Raw genomic sequence first — 21,090 nt, forward strand, 5'->3', positions numbered from 1 at the left:
ACCCTTGCTTCTAGTCCCTTGGCAGCTTCACGCCAACCCCTCCCTCGGCGGTCAGCACCTGTTCCAACAACAGGTTGCGCTGACACCGCTTTGGAGAGGCTCGGGCGCTTTGCTTGCTGCTGGCGGGCTGTGTGGAGACCCCCAGGCGCCAGAAAAAAAATGTTTAGGATTCCCTACTGGTAGGAGGCACTTCCACCACGTCTCCTGTGGCGGACAGTGTGCTTCACCCCCTGCCAAAGTCGCAGGGACCCCAGGCGTCCTGGGCACTCCTGCACTTTGCCCACTTCTGGGGACTTCTCGTGTAGCTACTGGCACTTTGGGTGAAAGGACTGAACAAAGATCGGGATTAGTGGCACCACAGCCAAATTGAATTCTCTCTTCTCCTTCTAGTCCAACCCCATAGGAATCCTTAATCCCCCACCCCACCCCCACCCTCAAGTGCTCCTAGAGAAAGCTGGTTACGTTTGCACTCCTGTCTTAGAGGAGCTGGTCCTTGGGGCAATGATCACTCTTAAAGTATTTTTCCTGAATTATTTCTAATTTTACAATTTCTTCTCAGCCATTGCACAGTTCCTTTCTTGTTTGGGCTACTAAACATCCGGCAGACAGTTAGGTTGTCACCTATCTTTGGATGCAAGCCTTTGGCATTGGAATGGTGAGGAGGCTAGCTGGTGTATGTTTCCAAAAGGAGTTTTATTATGAAATCCAGTTGGACTAATGTAAAATGGATAACAACAGCGTATCGGTACTTAGATTTTTTAAAAGATGTGGAACAACTCAGAAAAAAATTACCCCCTGATGTTGGTCAGTGACACGCTAAGTACAAAGAAAAGTTTAAAGAGCCGCTTCGAAATGAAGGGTGCCTGGCTGCAGCACCACCTTGAACACTGGTGCATAAAATTAAATATTAGGGTTCAGCAATTCTCATTTGTGGCAATAGCAAATGTGTGATGCCTCTAAGCAATTACTTGGGAGTTTTTCTTTACTTTTGAAAACACACTTGACGCCTCATTTCTTTGATGGCTGCTCAATAGACACCATGAGAAGCTAGCTGAGCTGCCCCCTCCCCAAGCTCTCCTCTCTCGTGCAGCGCTTTCATCCAGGGCTTGAATTGTGTTGTCAAAGTTTAGTAGCTGAAAAAGGAGGGGGCATGAGAACAGGGAGGGGTCTGGAAAAGTCTTGGAAATTGGTATATTTTGCAGGTGTAGAGTGTGCTTAATAACCATGGCTAGGGCGCGCTCTCCAATGGCGAGGGGATGACAGGGACAGCTGGCTCCGTTTTCACTGTGAAAACACCCCCTTGGTGGACCAAACACAACGACACTGACCTTTCTGCGGGGGGAGCCGAGATGTGCCTTTGACTGAATTAGCCATAAAGACGTCTTGCTATGACTTTTGTTCCCCACGAAAGCAAAGAAATATTGCGTTTAATATGAGAAGTACTGTTCACAGCTTTTCCGTGCTCCTTAAGAAATATTACAGAGCTGATTTACTGGCCTCTTCCACTGAGTTGGCCCCAAGGCCGAGGGTGGAGGGGTGGGGATGGGGCAGCAAGGACAGAGAAGAAGGTGGCAGAGGCAGCGGCGCGCTAAATTGCCTGTTGCCTGTTTCCAAAGTTTTCTCTTTGCGGCAGCAAATTTATCAATCTTTTCATCTGACAATACTTTGAAATATATCATTGTCATCCGGAGTTGTTTGATAGATGATCTGCAGGCACACAGCCTTTTCCAAGGTCAAGTTGAAGATTCTTGTTTGCTGTTTAACTGGGTTGTTTAAAAACTCTGAACAATGCCTGCCTGTTAAATTTTCACTTGTTCTCATGGGCATTGGAAAACAAGTTTTCCTATTGACCAGGGATGAGGGTATTTCATCCTGTTGAGCCCCAGCAACCAGGACATGGCAATGAAATCCATAGGAGAAGAAATGAGATTTAACCTTAGCACTTGCAGATGCCAAAGAGATTAAGCCATCTTCACATCTCCTCAAAGTGTCTACTAATTTTTCTCTGCATGTCACGGGCTGGTTATAGCCACATGCATCTCATTTATTCCAGTGGGAAGCCTTTATTCCAGTGGGAAGCTGCAAGGACACTCCCCTAAAGTAGAAGTACAAAGAAGTAGTCACTGTTGTGTTGTCAGTGCTTTTAACCTGTTGCTCTAAGGACACTTTTAAAAATAAGGTCAGCCTCGAAGGCGTCATGTTTTCTGGACATATTTATTCATGTTTTTAATGGAAAGACTGGTTTCACAGTTTCCTCTATATCTGCGATGATTGATTTTTTTTAATTCAGCCAACTTTTATTTACCTTGCAAAAATGTTCTGGACCAATGTGATAAATTACAGATATGCAAATTCCTTTGAATGGCGTTGTAAGTGTGTCTAGCTGGAGCTGAATAACTCCTTGCAAGTCAGTCTGTGCGTGCTCAGGACCCCAGGGAGCTGATCAAAGCACCCATTCTCTTTCATCCCCGGTATTCTCCTCCAAACTATTTCGATACAATATGTTTCCATGATGCACTTAATGTGCTAGGGACGTAGAACTCATTACAACCTAGCTAGTTCTGCCGCCCTCTTTGTTCCGAGGCAGAAAGTCAAAGAAAAAAGGCAAAGCGCTGCCAGTTGCCAGCTTTCTGAAATGCTAAAGCATGCGTCATTTTTCACCAGGTCTCGTCTTGATATCCTCAAAAGACAAACTATGAAACCGGCCTCAGCCCTCTCTGGCATTAATTACACTGCTGTCCAGCCGATCTGTTTTTCCTATTATATGCATTTCTCAGCAGGGACTTTTTTTTTTTTTTTTTTGCAAGACTAATGCAGCTGCAAGTTAAACTATGAATGCATTTTTATCACTATGGAAAAAATTAGTGAAACGGCTGCAAAACATACAACTAAGCCTTTTAAAGGCTTCTGGTAGATACTAGATTTAGTGAGAGACTTGCAAGACTTTTGCAACTTTTCTAAAATCTGAAATTCACTAAGAGCCCCAGGCGTTTCCAACGCACACTCAGTGTTTTGTGGCGATGCTGTTGTGTCCTTTGAAATTCTGCTTTGGTACCCAGAGGAATCTTGAAGGTGGAACCTTTCAAGGTTTGTGTGAAATTTCTGAAGTGAAACCGTCTGTCCTGCACCCAAGCAGGATGCTGCTTCCAAGGGATTTCTGTCTAGGCTAAGAGCACAGAGAATATAAATTCTATTTCATTTCCTCTGTTTCTGGTAGGGTTGATTGGTTGGTGGAAATGGCTGGCAGCCAGTTCTGGGAAAGATTCCAGACCTGACTCCGATTAACCCTCTCTGGTGAAACTCTGCTGGAAACCAACTCACCAGCAATTGCCATTAATCTACTTACTAATTAAGCCAATTCATTTCTAAAGGAGAAAAATTCCTTTCTTTAGCCAAACTGATGGGAGGAAATTTGAAAGAAGCGCCAAACTGTGTAACTGTAATTCAGCCAAGGACTGCTAAAACAAGGTGTTGATATATAGCAGCAGATTTAAAACAAGTTTCTAGGGCAACACTCCTTTAGAGACGGTGGCATATAGTGCATAGTAGATGAAGCTCGAATAATGCTCCAGGGCGCCATGCCACCCCATGTACTTGCGTTGAATATAGCACTTCTCTCTCCAATTAAATCTTGTGCCTTTTACGCACAAATAAATCGCCTCTCCAGCTTTCTTTTGCACCAGAGTGTAACGGCTTTATGTGACAGCTACCACAAACATATTTCTTGGGACTTAACAAATAGCTTTAGAAATCTGTAACCCAGGACCTATGATTCTGAAACTGGCCTACAGAGAGGACCTAATGTGTCGGGGGAACTTGACCGAGTTGAACATTACGCACGCATGGAAGAAAGGGAAGCTGCCACTCAGGAAATGGGTACCTGACATTCCAGAAAGAGTAGATGCCTGAATCTTCATCTTGAAACCTTCCAGAAAGCAAAACTCCAAAGAGTTTTCCCACTTACTGAAGAATTGTTTATGGCTTTTAAGATAAGGCCAGGAGCCTATGTCATGTAAGACAAGGGAAGACCCCTTTAGAGAAATCCTAAATCCCTTTCCAGTCTTTACTGTTTGCCTTCCTGGGGACCAGTGGACAGGCGAGGCAGCATACCAGTTTGACTTGTGTTACAGAAAGACTGGAGGGATTCAAGAGTTTAGTGCCCCAAACATTTTATTGAAGTTGATTCCTTCCCACCCTAAGGTGCCTGGGCGCTCCGCTGAGCCCAGAAAACATAACAAACAAAAAAAAATTGGCAGCCCCTCAAGTCTGTCTGCCGCTCCAACACCAGTGAGCAGTCTCCTTTAAGGGCTTGGAGAGGTGAACCTAGCCGGAGCACTTTGCGTTCTCTTCCAGTTAGTAGACATAATCTCGAGAGACAGTAATTTTAGAAAAATGGTGGAGATAGTATCCTTTGCCAGGGAGACAGCCCTCAGGCCAGGACGGTGAGGGGCCTCTTTCCGTGGTCCTGCTCTAGGCAGCCCCGTGGTCTACTCAACAGCATCCATATCCTTCACAGGGGTTTTCTGGGTGTTGATGGCTTTGCCTTTGCCTTTGCCTCAGGGGCACTCCGGGGTATGGAAGGCCTCTCCGAAAGGATGCCCTCCGATGTCCCTGCAGACTGTCTCTCCGAGGGGGCATCCTCCGGCATCCGTGGCCTCCGCAAAAGGCTGTCCTCCGGTATCGAAGGCCTCTCCAAAGGGCTGTACTGGAGCATCAAATGCCTCCGCAAAGCCTCTTCTCTGTGTGACAACCTGGCTAAAAATAGGGAAAGAGGAAGAGACATTTAATTTGTTTTAATTACTATACACAAGCCACTCCCCACTCCTCACCCTTGGCTTTGTGCATCATTGTTAGGGGGCTCTCCCAGGCAAGGCCCCAGGAGGCAGAGGATGGAGGCCTCTTCAGGACCCTGGAGGGGTGTGTGTGTGTGTGTGTGTGTGTGTGTGTGTGTGTGTGTAGGGGGTGGGGCTGGGGCAGGGCGGTCAGGTGCTCAGATCCACCACTGCCTTCAGCATAGCATGTGTCAGTCAAGTTTTTGAGGCAGTTTCCCCTGTCCCAGACCATAGAAATGGTCTTAGGTGCTTGTAAGTAACTTCTGCCGAGAGTGCCCTCCCTAGAATTAGGGGCCACTGTAACATTTTTTTTTTAAGGGGAGGGGTTGGCTTGTGTTGAGGTCCAGGAATCTAAGATTTAAATTTGCATTTGTGTGTTCAATCTCCCCTTCATATGAAATAGAAAATTATGAATGAGAAGGAAAGAGACCAGATTGGCAGAGTTCTGAGGTTAGGGAAGGGAGGAGGTTTGGCCCTCCCCCTATCCCCACAGGCTGGGGTCTCTGCTCTGTAGGGAGGAACATTTACCTGGTGTATAAATTGTGAGGAAAGCGTTGGGGGTCTGAGACAGGAAAGCCACAACATGGGGTGTGATGTTCCAGCTTTGAAGGGGAACAAAGGCCCTGAGCTAATCCCAGTGAAAGCCAGAGGCGTGGAGAAGGCGACAAAGAATTGCAGCCTGCGGTCACCGGTAGGTGTCAATGTGGACACTTACAGCCTGGGTAGTGGGAGAGAGGAACACAGACCCAGGCTGTCATTTCAAGGCTTAACATGAACAAAGATAAAAACGTGACAACCTCGGCTTTCAATGGTTGGGAGGTTCCAAGTGGAATGCTGGGAAGACTCTCTGGGTCAAGTCTTTTCTGAAGCAGGGACTTTCTTTTTCTAGTCAAGCATCAATCAGGGAAGTTCTGAAGGCCTTTTCTCAAGGTAACTTTTCTTACTAAAGGAAGAATTCTTTAAAATGATACCCAGTTCCTCCCACTGCCTAAGGTGAAGGGATGGATCTTTGAAGATTCTGGACATGGAATAAAGGGCATTGTTTTCTGGACCCCAGAGACCCAGGTGGCTGCATTAAGCCTTTATGAACTTGGACAGCCTGCCTCAACTTTTTGGATAAAGTTCATGTATTATTTATATATGAAGTTAATAAGAAATAACCTTTCCCTTTTATGAAATGATGTCTACACATAGATGAGTCTAATGGTACCATGATTTAGAATATATTCATCTGACAAAGAAGTTGAAAGAATAATGGAAACCTGGTAGGATTCAGTATGCCAGTGATTTCAGACTCACTAATAGAAATCAGCAGACAAGGCATTTATCTGCAAATGAATCTCCTATATAATCTGGAAAAGATAACTGGGCATCTCCTGCTAATGCAACTGATTAGCAAAGACTCTCTTAGAGACTTAATAGATGGAAATGACAAACCATGTTTATCCTAAGAACTCAGACACGTTGTTTTCCTTAATTTCTGCTATTAAAACCAAAATACAATTTACGAAATCATAATGTCATAAAATTCTAGTTTTCCTTAGTTGAAATAAGTCTCCTAAATAATTTTTTAAAAAAGGATGTAAATATCCTTAAAAGACTAATGACATTTCACAGGTAATGCAATTTAGAAAGAAACACTTCCATGTTTTCTTTTCCAACAATGTGCATTTTTGTAAACTGCTATAAATTGCAATTCAAAAGCACTGATCTCGCCATCCCCAATCATTTTTTATACTGATCAAATGAATGCAGATACTCCCATTTGGGAGGGGCGACATGACATTTCACTTGGCTGTTCTAAACAGGTCACAGACCTTTCACAGACCCTAAGGCAGTGGGAGGGAGCTCTTTACTAAACCGTGTAACCAAATCAAACCAATGGTTACCCCTTTTCAAAACCATTGGAATGGTTTGCACAATGCTATTCACATAGCAGCACAGAAACTGAAAGGATGGTCATCCAATGGAAATTTCTTTCCTTTTGTTTAAACTTGCAAGCTCAAAAAAGTAATACTTGAAGGAAAACAATTACATTTGCTATGATAAAAATCAACAAGAAACATGCTTTTTTATTGACACCACATGGCATAGCTGTAGCCAACCATTGGTATGTATATATATGCACATGTATGTATGTATATGTATGTCTATTTATTGGAGATGTTGCTTTGTTTGAAACCTTAGGCACAAAGACACAACATGGCTGCCCTGGAGATGACCTATTGCTTTCAAGTTGCTTGAACACATCAGAATTTCCATTGTTGAGGTTGATTAATTGAAACTGATAAGTTACCATGAATAAAGATTGTTTTTCTGTTTAATGTGGTGGGCCTGATTTGGTAAATGCCTCATTCATGTAGCTTTGCAGTGCAGCATATGGGCAAGAGTCATTCAGTATCACAAACATATACAATTTATTATGCTTGTATGGGCACAACCAAAAGGCCTTTCTATTTTAATGACAAAGTTTCAATGAAAAATTCCATTTAAAGAGTCACTAGTACATGAAGTGTGATTTTGTAATTTACTTTTAGAGTTTCTCTCTCTGCATTTTTGTGAATAGTTTAAAAGGTATACTATTTAAATACAGTAAGAAAAAATTCATGTATCCAAATCATACCTTAGCATTAGTCATGGGGCTACAACAGACTTTCTCTTAAATGTTGGCAGACATATGAAGGAAAAGTACTTTATCATCTAATGCTACCTTGAGTGCCATACTATTGACAAAGTTACTATAATGATAGTTCGCACTGCCCAGTTTACAAAAAAAGTAAATAAAAAATGCAAGAGATTAGTGAATAGCATGTCAACTTCCTGACTTTTTTTCTTAATGAAATCAGAAAACAATATTTAAAAATAATTTAGAGACTATTATATGAAAAAAGAGTAAATTTATTAATTTTCACACAGTTTAATTATTGTTAGGCTCCTTTACCTGAAAACTGATGTCACTTTTTAAAGATTGAACTACATAAAAACTGTCATGAATATTTAATGGTTTAATAAGTAATGGTTATAATTTGTCATAATGATGTTGTACTGAAATGTTTTTCCCTTTCTTAAGCTGCTCATGTAATTACTGGAATAGTAATAACAAAAAATATGAAAGACATGCTAATTAACTAAATAGATGATTGTATCAAACCATCAAAGAGATAGTTACCATATTCAGCCTTTAATGTCTTATCAAATAAATTCTCTGGTTATTCATGTCCATGAAGTAGTTCAAGTTCACCCAACATTTCTCAATTAAATTAGATGGGTATTCTCAGTGCAGCTCTTCTGGAGAGTAATAAAGCACATTGGTCACAGCTGACCACAGCTAGTATGCGTTTCATAAAGGACTGGATGTCCATTGGAAAGCTAATCAGTGCACCATCACTTGTAAAATTCCCTCCTGTATTTTGAAGTGATAATCTGTATCTAATTTTTAAAGAAAAATTTACTCTCCTTTCACTCTTCTGAGGCCAATTTCTTTTCTGGACCTGAATAGAGATCATTGGTGAAACAGTACCAAATAGCTTTGGTATGTGTATAACAAAAACCCACCTCTTTGTAGAACATAACAAATTATGCAATGTTCACAGATGCGTTTCACATTGTGCCTTTTGTGAGAAAATGAAGGCCCAACTCTGTCCCCACCCCCTTCTCTAAGAAAGACTGGGTTCCCAATGCAATCTGTTTTAATCCTAGGGAAAAATAAATATACTTTAATATGGAAGCTTCAGATAATTATTCTTAAGGGGATTTTCATTTGGTCTATGTAATTTGCACAAGGATGAATTTGAAGTCATAGCACCTATACATTCCTATAAACAAACAACTTGTGTCCTAATGATTAAAGTTTTAATTGCTACTGTATAACCTACCTTTGATGTTTGAATATTTTGTAGAAGTGCTGTTTTTACATAATTTCATGTTTGAGTATGTTACCAAAGAAATACAGTAATTTTTCAGGTACAATTTTTAAAATATACACACTGAAAACATTTTAGACTTTTGTTTCTACATTTTCATTTTTGATCGATCTTTCCCAGTTTTATTAAGCTATAATTGGCACTCAGCAGTGTGTAAATTTAAGTATAAAATATAACTTGACTTACATATATTGTGACATGATTACCATAAACATTTTAGTTAACATACATATCATACAAAAAAAGAGAAAACATTTTTTCCCATTGTGATAAGAACTCTTAATATCTGCTCTCTTAACAACTTTCAAATATACCATACGGCAGTGTTACCTGTAGTCATCGTGTTGTATATAACATTACTTATCTAACTGGAAGTTTATATATTTTGACCACCTTCATCCAATTCCCCCACCTTCCTATGGGGGAAGAGGCTATTCAAAGACAATCCTGAGTAATGAGGTAGCAATTTCTGCAGTAATGTGAAGAATGCAGAAAGGCCTCAGGCCCACCCTTCTCAGGGACCTCTGTAAATCCTGGTATTACTTTTATTGAATGTGCTAGTCTTTGAGTGTCCATCTTAGAAAATAACGTCCCAGAACTGAGAAATCTCTCTGCAGTGCCTAGTGCAGGGATTTGCTTCTGGTAGGTGTTCATAAAGTCTGTTGAATGAGTGGATGGATTGATAAAGAAAAGGTGAAACCAGAAGGTTAAACATTGTGGCCCCTTGGTATATATGACCTTAGTCATTCCCTCCCACAGGCTGAAACCACAGGCTGTTTGGTTTGTTTCAGAAATCCATTCTGAGAGCCAGGAATAAAGCTCTTTGATTACAGAGGCTAAGCATGCTTCATGTTGGGTGAAGAACAAATTCACTCTTTGAAGCCAGCAGCTGAAATGAAAGGAAATTGACATGGGGGTAACAAGAACAGTTTCTAATGTGGGGCTATGGTTTTATAGAAAGCTATGAGACTAGGGAGGCTCTAGGGCAAAAACTTACTTTACATTTAGAAACTGAGTCACACCACGTGATGGCTTGGGGACTTCAAGACCCTAATGTTATAGCAGATCAGGCACCTTCAAGCTTATAAGAATGGGTTGTGGATTGGGAGTGAGACTGGCACAAACAGAAGCAGTCACATAACTGTATTCAGGGAGGGAGAGAGAGAGAGAGAGAGAGAGAGAGAGAGAGAGAGAGAGAGAAAGAGAGAGAGAGAAAGTATATATTTAACATTCATATATACTAAAACATATAGAATAGAATGAGAGATATTTGAGTCTGTAAAACAAAGGTTTGATATGAACAAAATAATAGAAAGCTTGGAAACACAACAAGAAGTCATTAGAACATGAATTCACTCCAAATAAATGTAAGTTGATGAAATAGTCTGACTAAAATTTTTAAATGTCTGTGCTTAGTACTCAAATAAATAATTAATAATCCATTAAAAAAAGAAACAAATTATTATACAAAACAGGACAGAATAAAATAAGGACTAGTGGCTATGAAAAAGAACCAACTGAAAAAAAATCACTAAAGGAAAACATAGGATAAAGTGGGTACTGCTGAAGAGAAAATTAGAAGGTAGTATTTGAAGATTAATTTAGAAAATTTAGAGGCCTAGAGAAGCTGACAAGAAAGAAGAAAATAATGTAGAGAATGTTTGTACAAGCAATACCTATACTACAAAGACAGTAGCTGAGAGACTTCTAGAAGTAAACTAATCACTAGATGCAAATTATACTCTGAATATTAATAAAGATAAATATGCCATGGAATTCGCTGTAATAAAACTATAGATCATCAAGAATGAAAACTAAGCTACTACTACTTTAAAAGATACCATAAAGAAAACATAAAATGTTCACAAGTGATTGAAAAATTGATAATAAACTTCAAATAATCATGAGCAGAGGCTCATTTAATGGTACAATAACAAAATATGGAGGAAAAAATAATTGCCAATTTAGAATTTCATATCTTGCTAAACTACCATAAAAGTGTAGAAAAATTAAAATAAACAATTTACCAATGATTGGTCCTCACTAAACAAATTATCAAAGTAACAATATTTTTAATATACATACCTACTAAAACATATACATAAACTTATACATATGCACTAAAGTAAATAGAGCTTGTAGCTTTCAATCCAGCAGACAGGAAAATAAAAAAAATATAGAACTAACAATCCAAAAGAAAGCCTGAAAAAAAAAAAACACAATAGGAAGTAAAGCAAAATATCAGAAAATAAAAAAATATGGTAGAAATAAGTCTAAAGTTATCAATAATTATAATGTTGTAAATAGAATACATTGTTATAAGTAGAACAGTTAAAAATGTAGATCTTATCAGAGAGAACTAAAATAAAAATATCTAGTTTTAAGTTGCTTAAAAGAGAAAAGCAAATATAAAAAATCATAAAAAGATTGAAAATAGCCTGGCCAGGTGGGTTAGTTGTTTGGAGCTTTGACCTATATTCCAAAAGGTTGTGGGCTCAATTCCTGGTCAGAGAACATACCTGTTTTGTAGGTTCAATCCGCAGTTGGGGCACATAGAAGAGGCAACTGATTGATGTTTCTCACATCAATGTTTCTCTTTCTCTCTCTTCTGTCTCTCTCTTCATTTCTCTCTCTCTCGCTCTCTGGTCCTCTCTCTCTAAAATCAATAAAAAAAACACATATCCTTGGTGAGGATAAAAAATTAAAAAAGAGATTGAAAATAAAAGGATGAAAAAAGAGGCATAATGCAATACTAAGAAAACAAAAGCTATGACAGTGTTGTTTACAGCAGAGTTTAAAGCATTGAGGAATTACTAGAAATAAAGAGGAACACTGCATGCAATAATTCACCAAGGAAAATATAATAAATTAGGATTCATTTATAACCTTAAAATAGGGAAAACAAAAATTAACAGTTACTAAGAGGAGCTGATAAATTCTTACACATAGTGAGATATTTTTATATTCTTTCAGAAAATAAGATATTAAGGACAAAATAGGTTAGAATAATAGAAAATACTCAAATTAATACAATGACCTAATAGATATGAAAATATGCACTGAAAATATAGAAAATAAAACCATTTTCAAGGTAATATAAATACTTATAAAATACTTTACAAAGGAAGTCTGTACAAATTTTCAATGTCTTACAAATCACAACCTCTGACTTAAGTGAAATTAAATTAGAAGTCGTTAAAAGTAAAGCAATCAAATAGACATGAATAGTATTCTGCTTTCTCTGAGTAAGCCAGTCAGAGGAAGACAAGTACCATATGATTTTAATGAACAAAATGAATTAACAAATAAAATAGAAATAGAGTCATAGAAACAGAGAACAGACTGATAGCTGTCAGAGGGGAAGGGGGTCGGTGGGGGTCTGAGTGAAAAGGTGAAGGTATTAAGGAAAAGAAAAAACTCTCATAGACACAGAAAATAGTACACTGGTGATTACCACAGGGAAAGGGGATGGGGGGGCGGTAGAAGAGGGTTAAGGGGCCATAAATGGTGATGGAAGGAGACTTGACTTGGTGAACACACAATACAGTATAAAGACAATGTATTATAGAACTGTACACCTGAAACCTATATAATTTTATTAACCAATGCCACTCCAATAGATTCAATATAAAATAAAAAATAAATAAAATAAAATACACTACAAAAAATGTAAATCTATCTCTTTCATAAAGACAGTTTAAAAACTCACATGTTAAACAGGCAATCATGATGGTAATAAAATATTCAGAACTAAGCAACAACTGAAATACCATATGCCAAAATTTATGGGATACAACTAAAATACTTTTTATAGTCATAAATGCATTTATTAAAATATAGTAAAAACAAAAAGAAATGAGCAAAATAGAGAAAAAGAACAGAAAAGTCTTTCAAAATAGAAGGCAATAATAGATAAAATACATAAATTAAATCATAAAACAAAAAATATAGTAGATCATATAAACAAACCCAAAATTAGTATTTTAGAAAAACTAAAATTTATAAAATCTTTAGCTGAAATGAGGACAACAAATGGTAAATATATAAAATAATGTTAGGAGAGGAACTAAGATGGTGGCGTAGGTAAATGCCTGTACCCACTGCCTCCCACAACCACATCAAAATTACAACTAAAATACAGAACAATCATCATCCAGAACGGCCTGAAAGCTGTCCTCCAACTAGAGAAGTAAAGAAAGCAAACTGAGACTGGTAAGAGGTGTGGAGGCACGGCACGGGCTGGTCCGGCACCTAAGTGTGCCGCTTTTATAATCTGGAGGGAGATCATCTCTTTGGAGGCTGCCTGGAGAAGCAAGGGGTCCCAGCCCCACTCCAGACCCCCAGCCTAGGGTCCCAGAGGGGGGAAAAGAAGTCCTATGGCAGTAAGAACTAGGGCTGTAAAAACCAGTTCAGATTGGGGTTCAGTGACACAGAGGCTGCTGGAGACTCAGCTGTTCCTCTTAAAAGGCTAGCACCAGGAACTGAATTTACAAGGTCCCACTTCCTTTGAGCTACAGCACCAGGGCAAGGCTCTAGGGAACACAGACACATACAAGGAGAAACTGGATTGTCTGGCTTCGGGGGTATGAATTCAGGGGCGGCTTTCTCCCAGATGGAGGTGCTTCCAGGGATCATTGTTCCTATGCTGGGATCTTCCAGGCCACAGGGATGACTGGCAGCCATTTCTGTTTGCTCTGCCTCAGGGATTCCCTAAGACCCTGCTTCATCCAATTTACAACCTCACCCAAGCTCTGTGCAATGGCTTTTGCATATGAATGGCCTGTCCTTGCTCAGGCTAAAATCTTTCAACAAGCTAACGCTGGGTCAGGGAGCACCAAACCTATCAATAAAAGACCCAAGACCCAGCACTAGCACCAGCCTGCCTTGCTTCATTGCTGGTTCTCATCTGGGCACCTCCAAACATGATACAAAGAGGAGGAATCTGAAGATCTCTCTGTAGCTCCTGCTGGGTTGGCCCAGGCAGTGGCTGACTTTGCACCTCCTTGGAGACCCAAGAGCCAGTGTACCCAGTGGTCAATGTCAGATCATACCAGATTACAACTCTAGACATCCATAAGTGACATACTCAAGGGGTAGACTCAATGAGGAACAAAGCTCCATTGAAACAAGTCCTGCTCCATAGGGGTATCTCTTGTACAGCAGCTCTTCCACTGTAGTTGCAGTTGGTCTTCACAACCAATTAGCCTGGAGGTCAATTCCTTCCAGTGACAGCAACAGCAATAAAGTCTCAACTATAAGACTGTGCTTACAGCTCACCAAGTGGTGCTCCTAGAGCTCCTAGCTCCAGTGGCTGGGGAGGCTGAGTCACAGGCCCTGTAAAACACCTACTACACAAGGCCACTCTACCAACTCAAGGAGACATAGCAGCTCTACCCAATACATAGAAACAAACACAGGGAAGCAGCCAAAATACGGTGACAAAGAAACATATTACAAATGAAAGAAATGGAAAAAAGCAACCTACTGGATATAGAGTTCAAAACCATGGTTATAAGGTTACTCAAGTATCTTCTAGAAACTTCCAAATAAATGGAAAAGGACCAGTCAGAAATTAAACATACACTGACTGAAATAAAGAATAATATACAGGGATTCAGCAGTAGAGTAGAGGATTCTGAGAGTCAAATCAATGATTTGAAATATGAGGAAGCAAAAAACACCCAATCAGGAGAACAAAAAGAAAAAAGAATCCAAAAATATGAAGATAGTGTAAGGAGCCTCTGGGACAACTTCAAGCATACCAACATTGGAATTATGGGGTTACCAGAAGAATAGAGAGAGAGCAAGATATTGAAAACCTATTTGAAGAAATAATGACAGAAAACTTCCCCTACCTGGTGAAAGAAATAGACTAAAAGTCCAGGAAGCACAGAGAGTCCCAAACAAGAGGAGCCAAAAGAGGCCTCTACCAAGACACATCAATATTAAAATACCAAGGGCTAAAGCAAAGAGAGAATCTTCAAAGCAGCGAGAGAAAAGCAGTTAGTTACCTACAAGGAAATGCCCATATGACTGTCAGCTGATTTCTCAACAAAAACTATGCAGACCAGAAGGGAGTGGTAAGAAATATTCAAAGTGATGAATAGCAAGGACCTACAACTAAGATTACTCTACCCAGCAAAGCTATCATTTAGAATTGAAGGTCAGATAAAGAGCTTCCCAGACAAGAAAAAGCTAAAGGAGTCCATCACCACCAAACCAGTATTATATGAAATGTTGAATGGCATTCTTTAAGAAGAGAAAGAAGAAAAAAAAGATGAAAAATATGAACAGCAAAATGTCAACAAATATATACTTACCAAAAATTGAATCTAAAAATCAAAATAAATGAATAAGAAATCCGATTAACAGAATAAACTGATAAAATAGAATCAGAGACATAGAAATGGAACAAACTAAAGATTCTCAGAGAGAAGGGGGGTGGGGAGATGGGAAGAGATTAAACAAAGAATTTATATGCATATATGCATCACCTATGGACACAGACAATGGGGTGGCAAAGGCCTGGGATGGGGTGGGAACTGAGTGGAGGGGACAATGGAGGGGGGGTACAAAAGAGGAACATCTGTAATAATCTCAATAATAAAGATTGAAAATATATAAAAACTTAAAAATAATGTTAGGGACAGAAAGAGGGACATAATTGCAGAGATTATAGAATTCATATCTGCAAATTGAAGATACCTTTGTTGACTTGATAAAGAAGAACTGACAAGCCTACATCGTATTTAACGGTAACACTCTAGAAACTGCCCTACTATGAGAGAAGCAAGACAAATTGCCACTGACTGCTCTATTCAGCATTCTACTGACAATGGTAAGCCAATGCAACAAGAAAAGAAAAAAATAAGCTGTACTTATAGATTGTAAGAGACAAGTGTTTTAAATTATAGAAATGACAAGAGACTTTTCAGACAAGCTATTAGAACCAATAGAGCCCAGCAAGTTTGCTGTAACCAAGATCAAAATACAAAATCCACAGTAATAGGTATTTAGAATGTCATACAAACACATTACATTCATAATAGTACAAAACTATGTTACTTATACCTAAAGTTACTTAGAAACAAATCTAATAAAAGATGTACAAGAACTTTATAAGGATATTACAAAACATTGTTGAAGAAGATATAAGAATCTCCAAATCAATGGAATGTTATATTCATAGATGGGAGGACTCAATGACTTAAAATTTTTAATTCTTTCTAGATCAATCTTTAAAACAAAATACTGACAGATTTTTCCATGGATCTTGAAATGATAAACCTAAAATTTATATGAAAAATTAAAGAACCAAGACAGGCTAAAACAACTTTGAAAAATAAGATTGAAGGACTTTCTATGCCAGATATCAAGTTTTATTTTATCTTTAAAAATTTAAAATTATAGTTGACATACAATATATTAGTTTCAGATGTACAATATAGTGACAACATTTATGTACTTTATGAAGTGATCAACACCATAAGTCTAGTAACTATGTAATACCATACATAGTTATTCTATTAGTGACTATATTCCCTATACTGTACATTGCATTCCCTTGACTTACTCTATAACTGGCAGTTTGTATTTTTTAGTGTCCCCCATCTTTTTCACCCATCTCCCCAGTCCCATTTGGAACCACAAGTTTCTTCTCTGTTATCTATGGTTTGTGTATGTTTTGTGGTTTTTTTTTCTTTTAATTCCACATATAAGTGAAATCATATGGTATTTGTCTTAGTATAATACCCTCTTTTCCTTCTTATGTGGCAATATTTAATTATTTTCTATGGTTGAGTAACATTCTACTGTATATATGCATCACTTCTATTTTTTATATTTTTTAATTAAATCTTTATTGTTCAGATTATTACAGTTGTTCCTCTCCCCCCCCCACACACAACTCCCCTCCATCCGGTTCCCCTCCCACCCTGCGCCCTCACCCCCTACCACTGTCCTCATTCATAGGTGCACGATTTCTGTCCAGTCTCTTCCCGCATCCCCCACACCCGTTTCCTCCCCAAGAATAGTCCGTCCACTCCCTTTCTATGGCCCTGATTCTGTTATAATCACCAGTTTATTCTGATCATCAGATTATTTATTCACTTGATTCTTAGATTCACTTGTTGATAGATGTGTATTTGTTGTTCATAATTTGTATCTTTACCTTTTTCTTCTTCTTCCTCTTCTTAAAAGATACCTTTCAGCATTTCATATAATACTGGTTTGGTGGTGGTGAACTCCTTTAGCTTTTCCTTATCTGTGAAGCTCTGTATCTGACCTTCAATTCTGAATGATAGCTTTGCTGGATAAAGTAATCTTGGTTGTAGGTTCTTGGCATTCATCACTTTGAATATTTCTTGCCACTCCCTTCTGGCCTGCAAAGTTTCTGTTGAGAAATCAGCTGACAGTCGTATGGGTACTCCCTTGAAGGTAATTGACTGTCTTTCTCTTGCTGCTTTTAAGATTCTCTCTTTGTCTTTTGTTCTTGGCATTTTAATTATGATGTGTCTGGGTGTGGTCCTCTTTGGATTCCTTTTGTTTGGGGTTCTCTGAGCTTCCTGGACTTGTAAGTCTATTTCTTTCACCAGGGAGGGGAAGTTTTCTGTCATTATTTCTTCAAATAGGTTTTCAGTATCTTGCTCTCTCTCTTCTTCTTGCACCCCTATAATTCGGATGTTGGTATGCTTGAAGCTGTCCCAGAGGCTCCTTACACTATTTTCGTATTCTTTTTTCATTTTGCTTTTCCAGTTGGGTGTTTTTTCCTTCTTCGCATTTCAAATCTTTGACTTGATTCTTGCGCTCCTCTGGTCTGCTGTTGGGAGTCTGTATAATATTCTTTATTTCAGTCAGTGTATGCTTAATTTCTAGTTGGTCCTTTATCATAACATCAAGGGTCTCACTAGATTTCTTGAGGGTCTCATTAAGTTTATCAGTGGTTTCTAGAAAATTCTTGAAAAACCTTAAAAGTGTGGTTTTGAACTCTATATCCAGTAGTTTGCTTTACTCCATTTCTGTCATTTGTGACCTGTTTCTTTGTCTCCGCATTTTTTATGCTTCCCTGCATTGGTAGATTGGCCTCGTGTGCTAGTTGTCCTATAGGGCCCAGTGGCTCAGCCTTCCCAATTACCTGAGGTGGACACTCTTGGTGCACCCCCTTGTGGGCGTTGTGCACAGTCTTGTTGTAGTTAAGCCTTGATTGTTGTAGGTAACACTGGGAGGAATTGACCTCCAGGCCAATTGGCTGTGAGAATCAGCTGTGTCTGCGATGGGAGAACTTCTGTGCTGAAGACATCCTTATGGGGCAAGACTTGCTTCAGTGGGGCTTTGGTGCTCACTGAGTCTGCCCCCTGAGTATGTCCCTTATGGATCTGAGGAGTTGTAATTGGATGGTCCCACTCTGACCACTGGGTACACTGGTTCTTGGATCTAAGGAGGTGTTAATCTAGCCTCTGCCTGAGGCTACCCAGCAGAAGCCAGCTGTAAAGCAATGCAGGTTGCCCTGGGGCCTTGGGGCAGCTGCAGTTTGTTAAATAATTTTCAGATTACCAAGGGCCGGGCCTTTCATATGCAAAAGCTTCCTTTAAAGGCTTGGGCAGGGTAGGGTCTCAGGGGATCAACAGGGCAGGCGGAGCGAGCAGTATGGCTGCTCTCAGTCCTGCCCTCAGAGTCCCCGCAATCGCTGCGAGTGCCTCCCATGGTGCTTGTATTGTGCAGGAGTGGTTTCAAGAACATGAGGGAGACTTTACCTTGCTTAGGTGGCCCCCACAATCACCAGATATCAATCCAATTGAGCATTTGTGGGACGAAGTTAAAAGAGCCATCAGGCAGATGGTTCCACAACCATCAAATCTCACAGAACTGGACAGTGCTATTCATCAGGCATGGTGTCAGATTCCTTGCATCACCTTTCAACATCTTGTGGAGTCAATGCCAAGAAGAATCGCCGCAGTATTGAAGGCAAAAGGTGTCCCAACGAAGTACTGATGGGGTGTGATGGGTGGTCATAATAATCTGGCCACTCAGTGTATGTACGTGTGTATGTGTGTGTGTGTGTATATATATATATATATATATATATATATATATATATATATATATATATATCCCACGTTCAAAGGCTGTTAAATCGCGTTGTTTACTCATATCCTCAGAGAAAAACCACTTCCACTGTCATGGTAAACAACCTGCTTCCCTATTTATAATGGTCTGGCCCTCTAGCAACTTCAGTGCCAAATTATAGCTAATTTGCCTACAAATGTCAGGTGGTCATAATAATCTGGCCACTCAGTGTATATGGATTGTTTTCTTATCCATTCTTCTACACTATGTGTTTTTATTGGACAATTTAATTCATTTACATTTAAGGTTATTATTGATAGGTACTTATTTGTTGCCATTTTAATTCTTTATGCTTGTGTGCCTCTCTCTCTTGCTCTATTTCTTCATCTTATAGCTGCCCCTTTAGCATTTCTTGCAGTGCTGGTTTGGTGGTAATAAACTCTTTTAGACTTTTTCTTGGTCTTTATTTTACATTCCATTTTGAATGATAGCCTTGCTGGATAGAGTATAGTCTTGGATTCAGTCCCTTCCTTTTCATTACTTTGTATATCTCATATCACTCCCCTTTTTTTTTTTTTCTGAAAAAATTCAAGTTTTATTTACTTGTTCTTACATTGGTGAGAACTGATGTCAAGAACTTAACAAGCGGTAACATTTTCCCCTACCTCCTAGCTGAACAAAAATACACACAATATGGCATTTTCATTAGGCAAGACTTGCTTATTTACATTTCACATGAGAATGCAAACATTAATCGTTCTTGAACAAAATGACCAGTTTACTAAGGAAACCATCTTTAGAGGAACTGTTCAATAAGCATATTTTATTTAAATAAATCCTCCAGCAGGAGAATTCATTGCCTTTACTTAGAAGAAGGCTCTGTGAAATTATCCGTTAAATGTATCTGCAGCTCACCAACATGTCCTTATTGGAAACATCATTATTTCCACATCACAATTCCCGAAAGAACTTTAAAGTCTCAGAATTCTGTCTCTCCTTTGGCTTGCTTCTCTCTTGATTGTACCCAGGCTTTATTAATGGTTCACTTCATATCATCATCTCCATCTTCATAAATTTTTCTTTAGAACATTCATCAGTCCCTCACTGGGATCTGTTTCAGTGTCATAGGAGGGCTTTTCTTTCTCTTTGTGCTCTTTTTCAACTTGAGTCAGGTAGTCCCACCATGTATTTTCTGCTTTCTTTCTACATAAGATAATGACTGTATCTGTCTTGACTTTTTTTGAACTGCCTTCCACAGAGATGGGTTTCAAGAGATTGTTCACAATCATGGAGTAATTCTTCCCATTTAGATTCTTTACCAAAAGATCAAATGACCTCTCTGTGAAGTGCACCTGCACATTCTCCGTGGGGACGTGCTGGACTCCAGTTAAGGTAATATAGATTTTCACAAACTTATCTGACTGATCCCACCCATAATTACTGATTTTCACTGTATATCCCGTAGTAATGGGAGCAACCACTGCAGCTGGCTTTTCATTGTTAAGTTCCGCTTTCCTTGGTGATTTCTGCTGCGTCTTGTTCTTGACTTCGGTCTCAAGCTTGGATTTTTCAGCCATAAGAGCATCACGTACTCTCTTTCTAGTGGCCTTTTCCAGCAGCACCTTTACTTCTTCAAGATCTTTCTGTAGCTCCTCCACAGCTGAAGCCATTGTCGGGCTGGGTAGGCAAGGCACAAGCCACAGCTCCCCGGGGGGGAAAGAACAGGAAACGCTGCACCCATGTGACTCGCAGCACCCGCAGCCCTGCAACGACCCTGAACCTGCACCACACCGCGCCATACCACTCCCTTTTGGCCTGAAGTGTTTCTATTGAGAATTCAGCTGACAGTTTATTGGGAACTCCCTTGTAGGAGTTTGTCTCTCTATTGCAGCCTTTAAGATTCTTGCTTTGTCTTTAATGATTGCCATTTTAATTATGATGGTCCTGGGTATGGGTCTTTTGAAGTTCTTCTTGATTGGGACTCTCTGTGTCTCCTCAACTTGAGTGATTTTTTTCCTTCACCAGGTTAGGAAAATTTTCTGCCATTATTTCTTCAAATAGGTTCTCTATTCCTTGCTCAGATTCTTCTCCTTCTAGTATCCCTATAATGCAAATGCTGTTACATTTCATGTTGTTCCAAAGCTCTCTTACATTCTCCTGCTTTAAAATTGTTTTTTTTTTTTTTTTTCCAATTGCTGCTCTGAATGGGTGTGTGTTTTTTTTTCTACCTTGTCTTCTAATTCGCTGATCTGGTCTTCTGCTTCTACTAG

General features: G+C 39.3%; 2 protein-coding genes across 2 annotated transcripts in view; both read right to left on the reverse strand.

Moving 5' to 3' along the window:
* Nucleotides 1–4,152: 4,152 nt before the first annotated feature.
* LOC308530513 (uncharacterized protein C10orf67, mitochondrial) overlaps nt 4,153–21,090 on the reverse strand; it is a 152,272-nt gene continuing 135,334 nt past the window's right edge. The window contains exon 19 of the mRNA XM_081107221.1: nt 4,153–4,755. Coding sequence (XP_080963347.1) covers nt 4,511–4,755 — 245 coding nt within the window. The 3' untranslated portion in view covers nt 4,153–4,510. The remainder of the gene's footprint in view (nt 4,756–21,090) is intronic.
* Nucleotides 19,388–20,490, reverse strand: LOC308530959 (calcyclin-binding protein-like; the record flags this gene model as incomplete). Its single annotated transcript, XM_081107773.1, has 1 exon — nt 19,388–20,490. The coding sequence occupies one exon, from the start codon at nt 20,488–20,490 to the stop codon at nt 19,888–19,890; it is 603 nt and encodes a 200-aa protein (XP_080963899.1). The 3' UTR covers nt 19,388–19,887.

This window comes from Myotis nattereri (genome assembly GCF_964212035.1).
Source record: "Myotis nattereri genome assembly, chromosome: 1".
Classification (NCBI taxonomy): Eukaryota; Metazoa; Chordata; class Mammalia; order Chiroptera; family Vespertilionidae; genus Myotis; species Myotis nattereri.